This window comes from Poecilia reticulata, linkage group LG21, assembly GCF_000633615.1.
Source record: "Poecilia reticulata strain Guanapo linkage group LG21, Guppy_female_1.0+MT, whole genome shotgun sequence".
Lineage (NCBI taxonomy): Eukaryota > Metazoa > Chordata > Actinopteri > Cyprinodontiformes > Poeciliidae > Poecilia > Poecilia reticulata.
In genome coordinates this window covers 6,453,361-6,468,611 of record NC_024351.1, presented here as the reverse complement: position 1 = coordinate 6,468,611, position 15,251 = coordinate 6,453,361, and the positions used below count along the sequence as shown (strand labels likewise).

The 15,251-nt window shown below is 38.2% G+C and overlaps 1 protein-coding gene across 4 annotated transcripts in view; it reads left to right on the top strand.

Moving 5' to 3' along the window:
* The first annotated feature begins 4,745 nt into the window (after positions 1-4,745).
* Positions 4,746-15,251, top strand: part of ptk2bb (protein tyrosine kinase 2 beta, b) — a 23,570-nt gene continuing 13,064 nt past the window's right edge. The window contains exons 1-10 of one of the 4 annotated variants that reach the window (XM_017302305.1): positions 4,746-4,882; positions 11,194-11,429; positions 11,677-11,855; positions 11,973-12,060; positions 12,487-12,566; positions 12,766-12,828; positions 13,718-13,772; positions 13,894-14,034; positions 14,120-14,194; positions 15,075-15,176. In XM_017302305.1, the coding sequence (XP_017157794.1) occupies positions 11,232-11,429; positions 11,677-11,855; positions 11,973-12,060; positions 12,487-12,566; positions 12,766-12,828; positions 13,718-13,772; positions 13,894-14,034; positions 14,120-14,194; positions 15,075-15,176 (981 nt within the window). In that variant the 5' untranslated portion in view covers positions 4,746-4,882; positions 11,194-11,231. Of the gene's footprint in view, positions 4,883-5,315; positions 5,520-7,037; positions 9,277-11,193; positions 11,430-11,676; positions 11,856-11,972; positions 12,061-12,486; positions 12,567-12,765; positions 12,829-13,717; positions 13,773-13,893; positions 14,035-14,119; positions 14,195-15,074; positions 15,177-15,251 lie in introns of those variants that run through there. The other 3 variants (XM_017302307.1, XM_017302306.1, XM_017302308.1) reach the window with 3 other exon arrangements.

The following is a 15,251-nucleotide window of genomic DNA, read 5'->3' as shown; positions in this document are numbered from 1 at the left end:
TAATGGTCTGCTTGACTTTAGTGTTTCTCTTCTCAAATCAGGGGATGCCTGAGATAAAGGTCTGAAGTGAGATCACAATGTCATCTCTTACTTCTAATGTTTTCTAGCTCAGATTGCTTTTGTACAATCACGCTACTCATAAAAACAAAATGATTCTTGGTTTTATTAAAACTGCAGGGCTATTTCTTTTAATCCACATGATGAGTTTAAATGTTAGTAAATTATTATCTCTTTTTTTTTACCTCCACTGCCATGCAGAATTTAGGGATTGAAACATTTTTCAAACTGAACACAAATTATTTTTGCTTATTAATCCAGTTGGTGGGTTCATCTTTCCAGCTCTACATTTGCTAGCCTTAATTGCCACTTTAAATTTTCTTTGTTTCCAGCACAGAAATCTTCAGAGTGTTGTTAAAAACCAAAGCGTTCTGCTTCAGATGTGTTTGTAAGGAATTACTGGGGATCTTTTGATCCCTTCAGAATGAGAGGCAGAGTTCAGTTTTACAATGTTTATTTAAAAAAGACTTCACGCAAATAATTCTACCAAGCAGAGGAACTCTAAGAGGAAACATGTGCTTTCATGACATTATGCTTGTACTTTCTACAAGGCAAATAATGGCCAGCCTCAATAAAACATGATGAACTCGCTCTAAACTATTGCTGGTTCTAAGTTTTTCAGCAGCTGACCAAAAGCATCACAGGGGAAGATGCTTGTTGTCACATATACTATTGCTGGCTAATTTTTATATTTATAAGGTACCGTATTTTCCAGACTATGGAGCGCACCATATAAGTCGCACCTACAAATTTTTAGGGAAAAAAATGGAAACTTACATATGTAAGCCGCTAAGCCGCTGGTATCTCCATCGCTCTTGGTTTTCCACAAGGACCCAGCAGAGTGCAGCAGAGGGCTGCGTCCTACTAAACCTGCTGGATTTATTAGGACGCAGCCCTGCGTCGCCAACACCGAACCATAGTTTCGTTCATGCCGAGCTTATGTGCAGCTGCTCTATTTCCCCCCTGTACTGCCAGATCGATAGCCCTCAATTTAAAAGCTGCATCGTATGAGTTTGAAGAAATGTCTCCATTGTGCCTGCTGCTAGCATGTGCTTGTTCTAAATGAAAATTTGCACTTTCTTCTGTGATTTCCAATTTTGACTTCCAATGATTCACTTCCTGCTAAAGAGCCCCCTGGTGGTTGAAGAAAAATACACAGAAAAGCCGCACCGGGCTATAAGCCGCATGGTTCAAAGCATGGGGGAAAAAAAAGTAGCGGCTTGTAGTCCGAAAAATATGGTAATTCAATCATGAACACAATTATGAAACAGATATTCACCATTTTATTTTTCACTCAACAACTAAGGAAAAAAAAAAAAATTATTTAAAGTCATTTGAAATTGAAATTTTAATTCATCCCAAGCCTGTTGTTCGATGATACACAATGGGCCTCCTGACCTCCTGTTTGTCAAACCACTTCACTAAAATTACATTTATAAATAAAATATTGGAGGATTTTAGGACAAATCACAAATGGATTGTTCCTACATCGTACAGACAAAAATGTCTACTTACTGACTACCCTTGCACTTTAGCTAAGATAATGAGATCATACTGGTGCACTTTCATTAATTTTAGACCAGCAAAATGTCATCCTTCACGTCTTCAGTGAGTAGCTTGTGGCAGACCATAATTATGTGTTAATTAAGCGATTACAGGCTTCCCCCTCAGCATGATGCTAGAGTTAGGTGAGTCACCATGGCTGGCTCTGGATAACCTTTGTTGGCTTCTCTTTGTCTTTGATTTAGATGAGTTTAAAAACACAAAGGGTCACAAAGTAATTTAACTCAATAAGATGACAAGCTATTAGTTCAAAGACAAAAGTTGATAAGTTGAGAAATTATTGCACATTTACTGAAATAACCTAAGAAGACAAGATCTGTTTTGTTAGTGGTTAGATGATTTGTTTTTTGTTTTTTTTTTGCAAACAAATCATCTCAGATTTGGTGGAGGGATCCAGACACCTACCAACATGCAGTCATCTTGGAAGATGCAAATAAAACCTTTAATAAAACTGAACTTGCAAAAGCGAAGGTGGTCAAGTGCTGAAAACCCAGAGTTAAAGCAAATAAATACAAAAAAGAGAAAAAACTTCAACTTCAACAATATAAATCCAGTAAGAAATCAAGTTAAATTAAAAAAATATATATATATTCTTGTGTTTACATAATGCAAGTTCTAAAAACATCCTAAAATTCAGACATTGTGCTGTGTGGGTTTTGTTTGGAAAACACCATGGTTCTCGTGCCTTTACTTAACACGAAAAACAAAGGGGCCCAGGGCTAACGAAGACATTTTAACTCCAGCGCTGATCACTCCCCTCAGCCTTGATGTCTCATCTAATTCAACTTCATTACCATAAAACCAAAACACAAAGCAAAACTGCCCTCCACAATTACTTTGACCAGTAAACCCAACTGTTTACAAGGTCTTCATTTGTCCGCTAACTCAAGCTTTATTTTGATCTCATTCTGTAAAAATGTCATGGCTTTTTTACGACTAAAGCTTGGTTACAATATGTGACTAGAAGCTAAAAAGACAAATAGAGGTAGAAACACCAGCTTCATTGTTCCTGCTGGTAATAAGGGTCCTCTTCGCTGACACACACAACACACAGATCTGAAGACTTGCCCGTGGCAGCTCCTCTTCTTCCCTCAGCAGCCCTCCCCGTTCGCCTCACTGCAGCATCCACTGCTTTCTATTTTGAGCCAGAGGGCTTTTGAAATAACTGTGTCCAACAGTGACAGCTGTAAGAAGAGTTCAAGTCTGGGGCAGAACAAGTCCGAACCACACCCTCCGTTGCCCGTCAGATTAGAGCAGCATCAAGGCCAGGAATCTTCCAACAGGTGCTTATTAATCTCTGACTTAAACTCGCTCACACGGTAGCAGGCGTGGGCACTTTGGCGGTTACAATGGCTTGGCTGTTCAATGGGCTCTATGTGATCATTAACGCCGACTTTTTAGGAACTCTCCTACCCTGAATCCCCCCTAAGCTGTCATCGTCACATTCTCCTCCTTCTCCTCCTCCTCCTCCCTCATTTATGCCTCGGTGGGTGTCGCCTTCATGCATGAAGCTGTGCCAGCATTCAGAAACATAAACTCAGGCTGCGCAGATGGCTTTTTGGCATGTGGCGTTGCTTTTTCCCCTGCGTACCTCAGATCCCCAAGGGAGGACTGCAAAAGTATCATATATGTTATGGCAGCATGTAAATGAGAAAATAATATGAGTCACGGCTACTACTCCTTCTGGGATCGTGGAGATGTAATTTTAGAATGACAAACATTCGGGCAACAAGAAGCAGAACTGAAATAATTTGATTTAATGTTTTATTTTTACACTGTGAGAACTGTGAAGAAACGTGGATCTCAGACCGTGTAGAAAGAAGATGTTTGTCCCAGAAATCAACATGTTCAGCAGGGCAAGAAAAGCTAAAAAAAACCTTGTGAGGACGATGAAGCCGGTGAGAAGGTGTCACATCCACAGTCATACGATCCTGTACAGACATGGACTGAAATGCCTCTCACAAAAGAAGGAAGCCTTTACTACAAAAAAAAAAAAAAAAAGAAACATAGAGATCACATTACAGTTTGGAAATGATGACAAAGGACAGCAAATTCAATGTTTGGGAGTCCCCATCACAAAGCCCCGATCTCAGACCCATAAAATAACTGTGGCCAGAGGTGAGAAGTTGTTTGGAATCAAGACGGTCCCGAAAACTCGACTCACTCAGTTACATCAGTTCTGTCAGGAGGAACGGGAAAACATTTACACAAATTGTTGTTAAAAGCTTGTGACTGGGTAAGAAAATCATTTAACCTGGAGTTATACTATTTACACTGTACTGAACACAGTGGAAATGTATGTAGGCTTATGAATATGAGAGAGGAAATAGAAATAATTTGGGTGATCCTAGTGACATAAAACAGGAAATGAATTAGTACGACACTACAAAAAAAAAAAAAAAAAAAAAATCCTGTTTCAGCTCTCTTGTTTGGAGCTGAACGGCATGTTGGGGTGTCTCTACTTCCTGTCCAGAAACCTGCTTAAGAGTCACTCCAGGGACAAGGCAGTGGGTGTTGTCACAGACTCATCATCTCTTCTTCATCAACTTTTTTAACTGCTGTTTTCAGGCACAACATGAATAGAATAAGTTGTTCCACGATTTTCTAATTTATATAAAATTGTTTACATTTTTCTGACATCACGATTTATCATTTATTGTCATTTATCGTGTGTCACATTATCAATATTTTAACTGAATGAAGCAAAAACTGGAACAATTCTTAAGCACACACCACCACCTGCTGGGCAAGATGTGTAATCGCAACTGAGGGCTTAAAAAATAAAAGACGGAAAGCGGAAAGAACCAATGCGCAAGAATTAGAACATAATTGAATGAAACAGTTAAGACTTCATTTTCAGTCTTCATTTTTCTTAATGAGTCTTTTAAATTAACACCAGTATTTAATTTTGTAAAACATATGTTGCGTCGATTACAGTTACGTTACAAAATGTTTCGTACTTATTAGAAAAGCTTCTTTTGGAGGAAAAAAAAATGAAGGAAGACTAAGATGAAAAATTTGGGTGCTTTTGCGGTATAAATGAAGCCACATTCCGCTGTGTTCAGTTAGGAAGCTGAGATTCCTGAAATAAGGAAGTGGAGCCACCTTATTTGAGGACCGTAGAGGTGAGGGAGTGGCCACCTGACACCTTCTGCTCCACTTTCTGACATTCTGTTCGACTTGATCGCTCCTGGAGGGATTTATATACTTTTTTCTCCCTTTTTATCAAGCTGTTGTCCTGGGAGAAGTTCAGTAGAATCAGGTAAGAGTCGAAATTAGTCTATGCCTCTGCTTCTCACCAACGAAAATAGTCTTCTCTTAGAGTTGTTTACAAAAAGGGCAAAGTTTATGGACGTCCAAAAAAAAAGGAATGAAAGTCGAGATGAATTGGTTTTGTGCGCTGTTTCTGTCTACTTTTTTTTTTTAATGTTGACTTTCTTCAGAAAAAAAAAGCAAACTGCGTAATTATATCTCGCAACTTTTGTTGTACTGTTAAGTATTACTTATGGTGATTGTAACGGCACAATGTGAAACTCAAGGTGCTTTTTTATAACCACAGAGGAAGAACTATGTTCCAGAGCAAAGCATGTCTGTGCAGGTGAGGAGGCAGCCGGGCGCATTCCAGGCCCTGGGGTCATAATGTTGCGATATATAGACCCCTTGCTATCTGTTCAGGGCAAAGGCATGGCTGGATGAGTGGACTGGGTTTGGATATGCGCCTCCAGAATTACAGTTCTATATTAAGGATTAGAAATTTATCATAGAAAGGAAAGATGAAGATCCTGACATGTGTTTTAACATTGGTTATCTCTGAAATGTCACTGGTTTCTAGAAGCAACAAAGAAAGAAAGAAATCCTAAAAAAGTGATAAGAAGCTCTGACATACGGAGAACAGCACTGTAAGTACCAAGAAGTGCCATCTGATTCTCTGTTAGGGTGGAACAGATGCTTGCACAGGCCGGGGTGCATGTCTTAACAGATTTTTTGTGTTTTTCTTTGCAACACCGAGCTGTACCTGGGAATAAGGACACTATACTGAGAGATAGGGCTGCAACAGGGAGGCTCTACTCTGTTAAACAAATGGTGTTTTTAATGCTGATGTAGTTAGGAATTTAAATTAAGAATCGTCTTCACATTTTGGTTTCTAAAACAAACAAAAACACTAATAGTGTTAATATGCACTAAGGAATGTGTTATTTCTCAGAGAAGGTCTGTTTTTTTGTTTGTTTTCCTAGGCTGAAAGTACCTTTCAACTCAAGTAGGACAACTTTTAAATATTTTACTGATTTATAAAACTTTATCACTTTTTTTTTGTAACTTGAAAGTTTAATATGTTTTCATTGAAAAAAAGTACTTACATTATTGTGAAAAAGGGAACACAAAAAGTTTGTGGTTTTCAAACCTTTTTGTATACTCAGAAACCTAATAAAATGTTGTTTGTATTTAACCCTTTTTACTCTGACTTTTTACCCAAACTGCAGGCAGATCAGTGATAAAATTGTGGAGAAGTTTAAAGCAGCACTAATTTATCAAACTGTCGCTCAACCTGGAGTGTCTCGCGTAACCCAGAAGCTACAGTGGCATGGCTAGACTGGTTGTGTGTGTTGCAAGAAGCTGGTCCATCACATGCTGCGTTCCACACTGTATACATGAGCTTCCTCTTTCCTCAAGCCTTGTTTAATGTTCCTCCTTCTCTGTCGGCTGCTGAGGAATTTCACTCTCTTCTGTCACTGTTCCCTCATGAAGATACTGCATGTTTCAGTACAACTTGACTGTTCACAACAAGGACACAGAGTACTTGGGCAAGTATTATCTGTAAAAAAAAATGTCTGACTGATGAATATCCCCACTCGTTGTCCTTCTGACGTCTCTGTAGCAGAGAGGTGTTAAAAGAGTTACTTCACACCACTTTGGTCTCGTAAGAAGAAGAAGAAGAAAACAAACAAACCTTCCTGGTAAACATTTGTTACCATGAAAAGCATCAGCAAGAGATTAATGAAGGAAGGCAGCATGTGCTAACTCTAAGACCAGTAGGTCAGTTTTTCCACATCGTTGTTGGGAAAAAAACTTAGAGAAAACTTCAAATGCATTTTTAATAAACACAAACAGTAGTTTTGTCAGTTTTTCAGATTAACTGGGGGGTATTTTTTGTGTATCAAAGTTAACAGAAACAGTGCTGTGTACTTTCCAGATATAAATAGATATAATATTTACTTTTTGTGAGCCCGAGTCTCATACAACAGTTGACAAAATCAATTAAAAGAACAAAGCAAAGGCCTTGCTTACAAGGAATGTCTGAATTCACAAATGATTATGAATTCAAATGAAATGAAACTATGATTCATTTGTTACAACAAATGAATCATAGTTTCAAATTCTGGTTAAGAGGTTCCTAGAGGAAATATCTGTTAAGTGAAAAAAAATATCTGTTAACTTTTGTCTCAAAGAGAGACAAAAAGAAACTTTATTTCCAGAAAAACCAAGTTACTTTGCTTGACCTGCTAAAACAAAAACCAGAACTGAAAACCAAACATGGCTTTCTGACACAACAGACTTTTAATAACTAAACGTTATTTCTTCAACTTTTAGTTGAAGAAATAAACAGATGTGCTAGTTTGTCAAAATGTTTATCATCTTTCCGCATAAGTTGACAAAAAAATAAATAAAAACATGTTATGTGACTCTCAACTTAAATAAAGTAAGTGCATTTCACTTAGATTCATTTTATAGCAATTTCACTTGTGGGTGTTAACTATATGTGATGTCTCTAAGTAGCAAGAATCACCTTATAGATTTTATTTGACATGTCTAAAATTGACATCAAATTGCACATAATACTGTGTGTTGTTGTAACATAACTTACTAAAAGCCACACATTTTCTTTTACTATTAAATGCAAATCATATTGCAGATGATTATCAGTTTGGGAGAGTCAGTAACTGTCAAGTTCTTAGTCAAGTTTACTCTAAACATAAACCATAACACACTAGCAAAACCAAACTGAGACCATAGCATTGTGAGCTGATAGGTTGACTTGTAAGTCATCTGAAAGTGTGCTTCAAATATAACCCAGCTAGAAAACCACAAATGACTACACAGAAGTATAACTTGTATAACTTTCAAGGGTAACAAGTATAACTTGCTGATATTAAGCACATATTATCCTACTATTATACACTGAGTATTGTGCATAATACCACTTTCCTGATGGCATAAAAGTGTAAACTAAAAGAAAATCGCAAAGATACATTTGGAGCAACACTGAAATTTTAGCGCCTTGCCTTAGGTTGTTGACATGTGTAGCTTGTAGCCTACTGAAGTATTTGCCCTGCTCCAAATGACTTGATGTGGGAGTGTTTTATGTACAAAAATACCAGCTTTGTACAACATTTTCCCTCTTCTTTGTAGAATTATTTTCATTCAGCCACATTGGAGGGTTTAGGATGAAACCTAGAGCGTCTCAGTCTGATGTAAGTCTGAACTTCCAATAGTCTAATTCAGAGACGAGTTTGCTTGTGTGCGTCTTGTCGTTGTCCAGCTGCACAGCTCCCTGAGCGAATAGTAATGAAGACGGCTGGAGTTTATTCATCAGGATTTATTGGCAGAGAGCTGCACTCATTCTTCCATCAATTATTGCATGCCATAAAGCAGGTCTAGATAATTACATAAGAACCACCATGCTATACTGCCACTAGGAGAATATCAACTGTGGTAGTTTTATACCATATGCTATGCAATGAAGACCTTTAAAAAGGTCTTGCTCACTATTCTGGTGTCCATCAAGCTGATTTTTTTGTGTTTGTTTGTTCAGCAATGGTACAGTTTACAGCCCGTCTTTTATTGCCCTTTGGTTTAGAGTTTAATTCTTTGCCAGTCCAACACAGGGCAACAAAGACTCTCTCAACCATTCACTCTAAGAGCAATTTTAGAATAGTCAAGTAATGTGAAATCTTGTTTTTGGACTGTGGGAAGAAGTGAGGGTGTCTGGAGAGAACCTACACATGGAGAACATGCAAACTACATGCAGAAAGACCCCAAGCAACAGTACACGCCTAGTTATGAGGCAAGAGGGACAAAAAAAAGCCCATCGTTTGCAAACGAGCCAGATATTGACATAATAAGCTACACTTTTCCCTTCTCGCATCCACATTTTCTGCTCTTCTATGTGTATACAATTTCTTTCTTTTTCCTGGAGAAAAATATTCTGTTCTGCTGAATATTTTGGCAGAACAGCTTTGGCAATGCTCCAAACACCGGATCTGAGTGTTTACTAATTGTTTTTGTCCAGACCGTGTTTATACACACCGCATTCTTTATGTATTAATCTGCAGGACAGTTAAAAGAAAAAAAAGTAAAACCAGTTGCCGAAGCCCTCCCCCCCCTCTGTTGGTCTTCCACCAGATGATGGTGCAACATTCTTTGCTCTCATCCTCTCAGCTTGTCTCCCTCTTCTGTCTTACACTCGCACACATAAACACGCCTACATGATCCTGCTGGGGAATTTGTGGCCCCAGGCTAACAAAACACAACCTAACAGCGGTGGAAGAGCCGCTGAGAGAAACCAACACAACTCGGGCCGCTCACAGCGGCCTAACAGCATGGAGCTGCTCAGTTAGGACGTTTAAAAGGCTCTTTCCTCACCAGCGGGGTTGCAAGGTGGGTATTGGCAGACATTTCGTGGTGAGCTTACATGTCTTTGCAAGATTGTTTCTAAATGTGCTGACTCAAAGAGTCGCAGGAAGTTTTCGGGCAGAGAGACTCTTAAAGTAAGTTAATTTCTAAGAGCATGTTTCTTATGCATTCACTGGAGGTGTGTTTTTTTTTTTTTTTTAGACTGAGAAATACAATTCAAGTTGACGGTTTCAATATGTGCATTTGTGTAGCAGTACGATAAAGATTTATGATCATTTTTACAATCGCTGACCCTGGTCATGTTTGTTTTTAAACCAGGTGGTCAGAGGGTAATTGGCGTCTGGGAATAGAGATTCAGAAATTCATAGAGGATGGTGGTGGAAACAAACGCTTGAAGCCAGAAGGTTTATTGTGATTCTACGCTGGGAATAAACAACGTTAAGAAAAACTTTTATTTATTCCATGTGGTGAAATTTGTAGAAACCAGCAGAAAAGAGAGAAAAGTGGTGCAAACGTAGTATTGTAACTTCACAAATGTACTACACTAAAGTACAGAATGTTGGTATAGTCATTTAAGCTAAAGAAGAATAATTTAGTTACTTCACCAAAACATTTTGAATGCTGTTATTGATGTACTGAAAATTAGTTTCCATTCTTAAATTGAATTGAAATTATATGTGGATAGGCCTTCACTTGTAAACAGTGCAGGGCCTTATTTATTATTATTATTTTTTTTATCTTTATGAATCACTTCCTGTCATTATATCTTGAACATTCCTCTCGGAATGTGCTGTCCTCACATTTCTGTACACACTTGTAAGATTTGTATATGGTAAGAAATCATGGACAAAGTTTGAGCTTTGTAATTTAACAGATGTTTCAGCTGCTCAATGTAATGATGGCAGAGAAACAACCTAACTTTCTAGGAAGCTCTTTGCCTGCTGTGATCGGTGGCCATGCACACAGATTCCAGAGTGGAGAACTAGCTGTAGCTTAGCAAAGAGCATAGAGGAGTGTGTGAGCGGCACATACATGCAGTGATTGGTAGCGCTATTGAGGGTCTTAGCGCTCATCCTGACTCTTAATTGTTTTTTTCTGTCCGGGACTGCTGTATCTCTGAAAATGACAATAGGAGTCAAGGAGCTTGTGAAGGAGCTTGATATTTATTTTTTTCACAGATTATCTTTTTCATATTGTACTGTCATAGTGACAGCTTTCACGAATATGTAAAAACATAAATAAAATAAAATAAATATACCATTTATGTAGCTTTAATAACCAATTTTTACAGTTTATCTGCAAAAACGTTGATTTGGAATTTAGTCACTCTTTAAGTGCCTTGCCCAGTGGCACATCTGAATGTAGCTTAAGGAACATAGAATCAAACCCACAACCTTCATTTTGCCTGTGAACTGCTCTTCCCACTGAGCCCCAGTCATTAACACTAGAGATAATGGTGACACCACTGCAGCTGGTGGTTTGATGTATTGTTTTTGTAGCGTATGCAGAGATATTTTGAGAAAAGGCGGCCACTTCCATATTGTAATTCCAACAGCGGTGAAAGATTAGTTACAAATGAAAACTTGACTTCCTTGCTGAATCCCTTTATTGCTGGTCCAACAGCTGACAAATTTTGCAGGTCTGCACTTGACATCACAAATATGCAAAGAATGCGATCTTTGGATCTTAGAAACAAAAGTTATGAATCATTGCACCCACAAGGCACAAGATGGCAGGGTGAATACGACATGAAGGTTATAAAACATGACTGTGTTTGCATGACAAACTGAGTCAGGGAACACAGTGTCTTTTAGTGGTATTGTCATTGCAAGTTTGTAATTTTTTTTATTAATGGCAGTCTTTAAAACCTACCTGTTTCAGTCGAATGTCTTCAGTTTTCCTTAAATCAAATGCTTTCTTATTTCTTTATTTGGTTGAAAGGATGATGCGGGCGTGACGACGCCAACCCGGCTCTGACGATGTACGAGGTGATGTCTGGTGACACCCTGGCCTGGAAAGGAGCCAGTCCAAGACAAAGCAGCACAGATCCCAGCCCCGAAAACGAGATTACTGGGGAGGGAGGGCCAGTAAAAATCCTCAAAGTGTGCTTCTGCACCAACAACAACCTAGGAAAGAATTTTAAGCTGGTGAAGTGTGACAGCTCCTGGAAAATTCAGGTGAGCGCGTCGTTTTGTAGACGTAGACCTGCCGGAAGGCGGAGTTGAAGATGCTTCTGTAATTGTTTTGATGACAGTTTTTGATACAAAGTGCTAAAGATTTGAAATCAGGGATTCTGCACAAGTCGTAAAACTATTAACATTTGTTTTTTTGTCAATGACGTCTAATAATTTTCTGCTCTACATAAAATTATAGATGATTCAAATGATAAAAAAAAATTGACAGTTGTCTTTAATTTTCCCCCAGGCTATCATTCGCTCCATCCTGATCAGCGGTCGATTGGGACCCAACGTTGAACTCTCAAAATGTTACGGTCTTATGCTGAAGCACTTAAAGTCCGAAGAACTTCACTGGCTCCACCCAGATCTGACCGTGGGCGAGGTCGAACAACGCTACGAGAGTCATCACGTGGAGGCCGAGTGGAGGTCCTGATAGGTTTTTAGGGCTTATTGTAGCAAAAAAATAAAATAAAATTCCGTGATATGAGATTCAGAAATAAAGCATGTCTAGTTAAAATACGTTTCTCCTCCTCTTGTTCGCAGGTATGACCTGAGGATCAGATACATTCCAGTCAATTTCCTGGAGAAGTTTAAAAATGACAGATCCACGTTTCTTTATTTTTATCAGCAGGTACTGAACCCCTCCTCTCTCTCTGTCTTTGCTGTAGCTTACAGAAGTAAAACAATGGAACTACGCCTAACATTGATAAAAGGAAAAGGAAATAAAGGCTGTTATAAAAAAGGTTTTCAGTAACTGTTTAATAAGGCCTGGTGAAAGGAGTGCTGTGGTGGTGCACGGGTAAAACATGACCCACGTATGAAGGCCTTAGTCCTTGCAGTGGTAGTCGCAGGTTCGATTCCCGCCCTGGCGACGTTTGCCGCATGATTACCCTATTTGCAGTCAAACTACTTTCAAATCAAGGTCACTGGAGCCATCAAAACCTTAAAAAAGATGGAAAAAAAACATTACATGGCAAAAATAGATTTATATTTAACTGTTAAGTTATGGCTCACGTTTCTATTTTTCTGAGTGACAGCAGGTAATGTTTCGTTTCAGGTGCGCAGCGACTACATGCAGTGTCATGCCAGCAAGGTCAGCGATGGGATGGCCCTGCAGCTTGGCTGTTTGGAGATCAGGTGAGTCACTGCATTCCTCAGCTCACAAGTCAATGAGTTATTTGAATTCTGGTTGCATTACTTACGGGCTTAACACCAAATGATTTGTTTACCTTTATGTTGTACATGTATTGCATAACATAAAACTACTGTTGAAATAACAGGAGGGATTTGTCTATTTGTATCCAGCAGATACTAACATGTAACTCTGTGTTTGCAGGAGATTCTACAAAGACATGAATGCAAAAGGTCTTGAAAAGAAATCCAACTTTGAGCTGCTGGAGTGAGTTTCTGTTCTAAAGCATTTTCTTTCTTTCTTTTTTTTTATTTTTAAAGAAATGTCTCTCAAAGTGTCCAAAGCAAAAGTTTCAGGTTGTTGAAATCTGTGTGAATGTTACAAAACAGTGTTCTTTGTTAGGTGAGTCAGATGCATAACAGTTTTTTTTTTTTTTTCAACCGAGACAAAATATGGCAAGCAAAAAGCCGCCAACAGCAACAACAGAGGAGACTGTAAAAAAATGTGCAACCTATTCACAAACTGCTCTAATCAACAGAATGGAATGAAACACAAAGAAAAAAAGCTACAAATAATGGGTGCATAGATTTTTACAATTGTTTTAAAAATGAAAAATAACTAGAAGGAATAGAAGATAAAGTCTAAGAGACGAGATGCTCCTGCTTCACTTATAATGCAGAAACATGATCAGGAACATCTAAAGAGTCAGGAAGGATTAAAAAAGGATTTCTAAGTTAAAGAGTTAAGGTGCATTGCAAAAGTATTTGTATTCCTTAAGCTTCTCAGTTTTTCACTTAACAAATTGACTTTACGAACTTTGTTGAAAAGAGTGCTGTAATTGTCATACTTTTCACACATTCCAAACATTTTAGATTTCTAGATTTTAAAACAAGTTAAAAACTATTTAAAAGTGTCCTTTACTTTGCTATCACGCCCTACCTTGTATTGGTCTCCTGTATAAAATTGCTCCAATGTAGGTTAAAGTGTATGGCGGTAATGTGACAAAATGTGAAAAAGGTTCAGCAGTATAGATATGTTTGTTAGGCTGTGTACATTCTCGACAGAGTGACTCACCCAGATTTCGAAAAGCATCTCATTAATGTTTTAGCTAAGCCAGGTACTTAATTAATGTTTTACATTTGTTTGTTTCCTTTAGAAAAGAAGTTGGCCTGGACCTTTTCTTCCCTCAGCAACTGATAAACAGCATGAAGGTGAAACCTCTATCCCAAATATTTGTCTTTTATTTATAGGCACCATGAGAGAATGTATTTATTTTTTTGTTTTTTTTCCTGAAAGTTATACTTTTGATGTCCGTTTGTGATTGTGGTCCAGCCTAGGCAGCTGCGGAAGATGATCCAGCAAACATTTCAACAGTATGCAACCCTGAAGGAGGATGGCTGCATGATCAAGTTTTTTGAGACCCTCAAGACGTTTGCCAGCTTTGATGAAGAGGTCTTTCCATGTGAACTTGTGGTGAGTTGCTGTAAATAACTGCTCATAAAAACTCCAGACACACGTTGTTAATGTTTTCATCGCAAACCTTTCTGTTCATCACCAGCAAGGTTGGAGTTTGTCTGTGGAGCTGGTCATTGGAGGAAGGGGCATTCGCCAACGTTCTCAGAAGGATTCAGCAGTGAGAGAAAAGCTATTTTTACATTTCCTAGCTTGTTTCATACCATAAATATAGATTGTTTTTTATTTACAGGTCATTTTCAGCATTATAATTTTCTATTTTGGTGCTTAGTTGCTGCATCAGCTGCCCAACAATAAACATTCCCAATTTCTTCTGGTGCCTAACAGATTTTAGTGTCTTCTGTTCCCCTGGTTACCATGAGGATTTCTATTTTAGCAACTATGTTGTTTGTTTTCTGTATCTGTGAAACTGTAACTAAATTAACACATCAGCAGGTCTAAATTTTAATTAAATAAAGGAAGAGGGTTTAAGCAAAACGTGTCACTTTTGCCCAAGGGGTGAAAGCGCTGGATGAAACAGCGACGTGCAGCTTCACACTTCACAACAGGTGGCTAAAAGTTCAGTTCACACAGATTAAAAGGCAATTAAATCATTATCATAGTTCACAAATTAAAAATTCAGTGTCACCTAATGCTCCACGCCGGATGTAGGTGTTCCTTTGTCAATTTCTTGTGAGATAACTTTTGAAAAAATGTTATTAAATGTCAGTGGAAAATGTTTCAGTAAGCTTTATTTACCGTTTCAGTATGTCGCCGTTGGCCACGTTTTAATCATCTCGTTTGGTGTAAACTAATATGCAGTGCGTAAAAAATACGGCCTTAAAATGTTGCACCACATTTTTGTGCTTTTCTTTGACAAAAAGCAAATTAAAAGATCTAAAAATATGACCACAAAGCTGCTAATTCAGACTAAATAAGTAGAAATACTTCACTACGCATGTCATGAGGAGAAGTATCTGTTGCTTACAGTTATCAGTAAAAATGTCTCATATCAAAGAATTGTCGTCATAATTGAACTTACCTGTCATTTTGTGCCACAGGCTTTGTTCCTTACTGACTTCAAACAGATAAAGAAAATCCAATGCTTGCCTCAGACCGATGATAAAGCTCTCCTCAACATCAGCGTCGAAGGCGCCAAACAAGTAAGTGAGGCAAAAAAGTTAAGTCTAAAACTTCCTTAAATCAGAGCTTAATGTAAATACAACCAACCAGGGGCG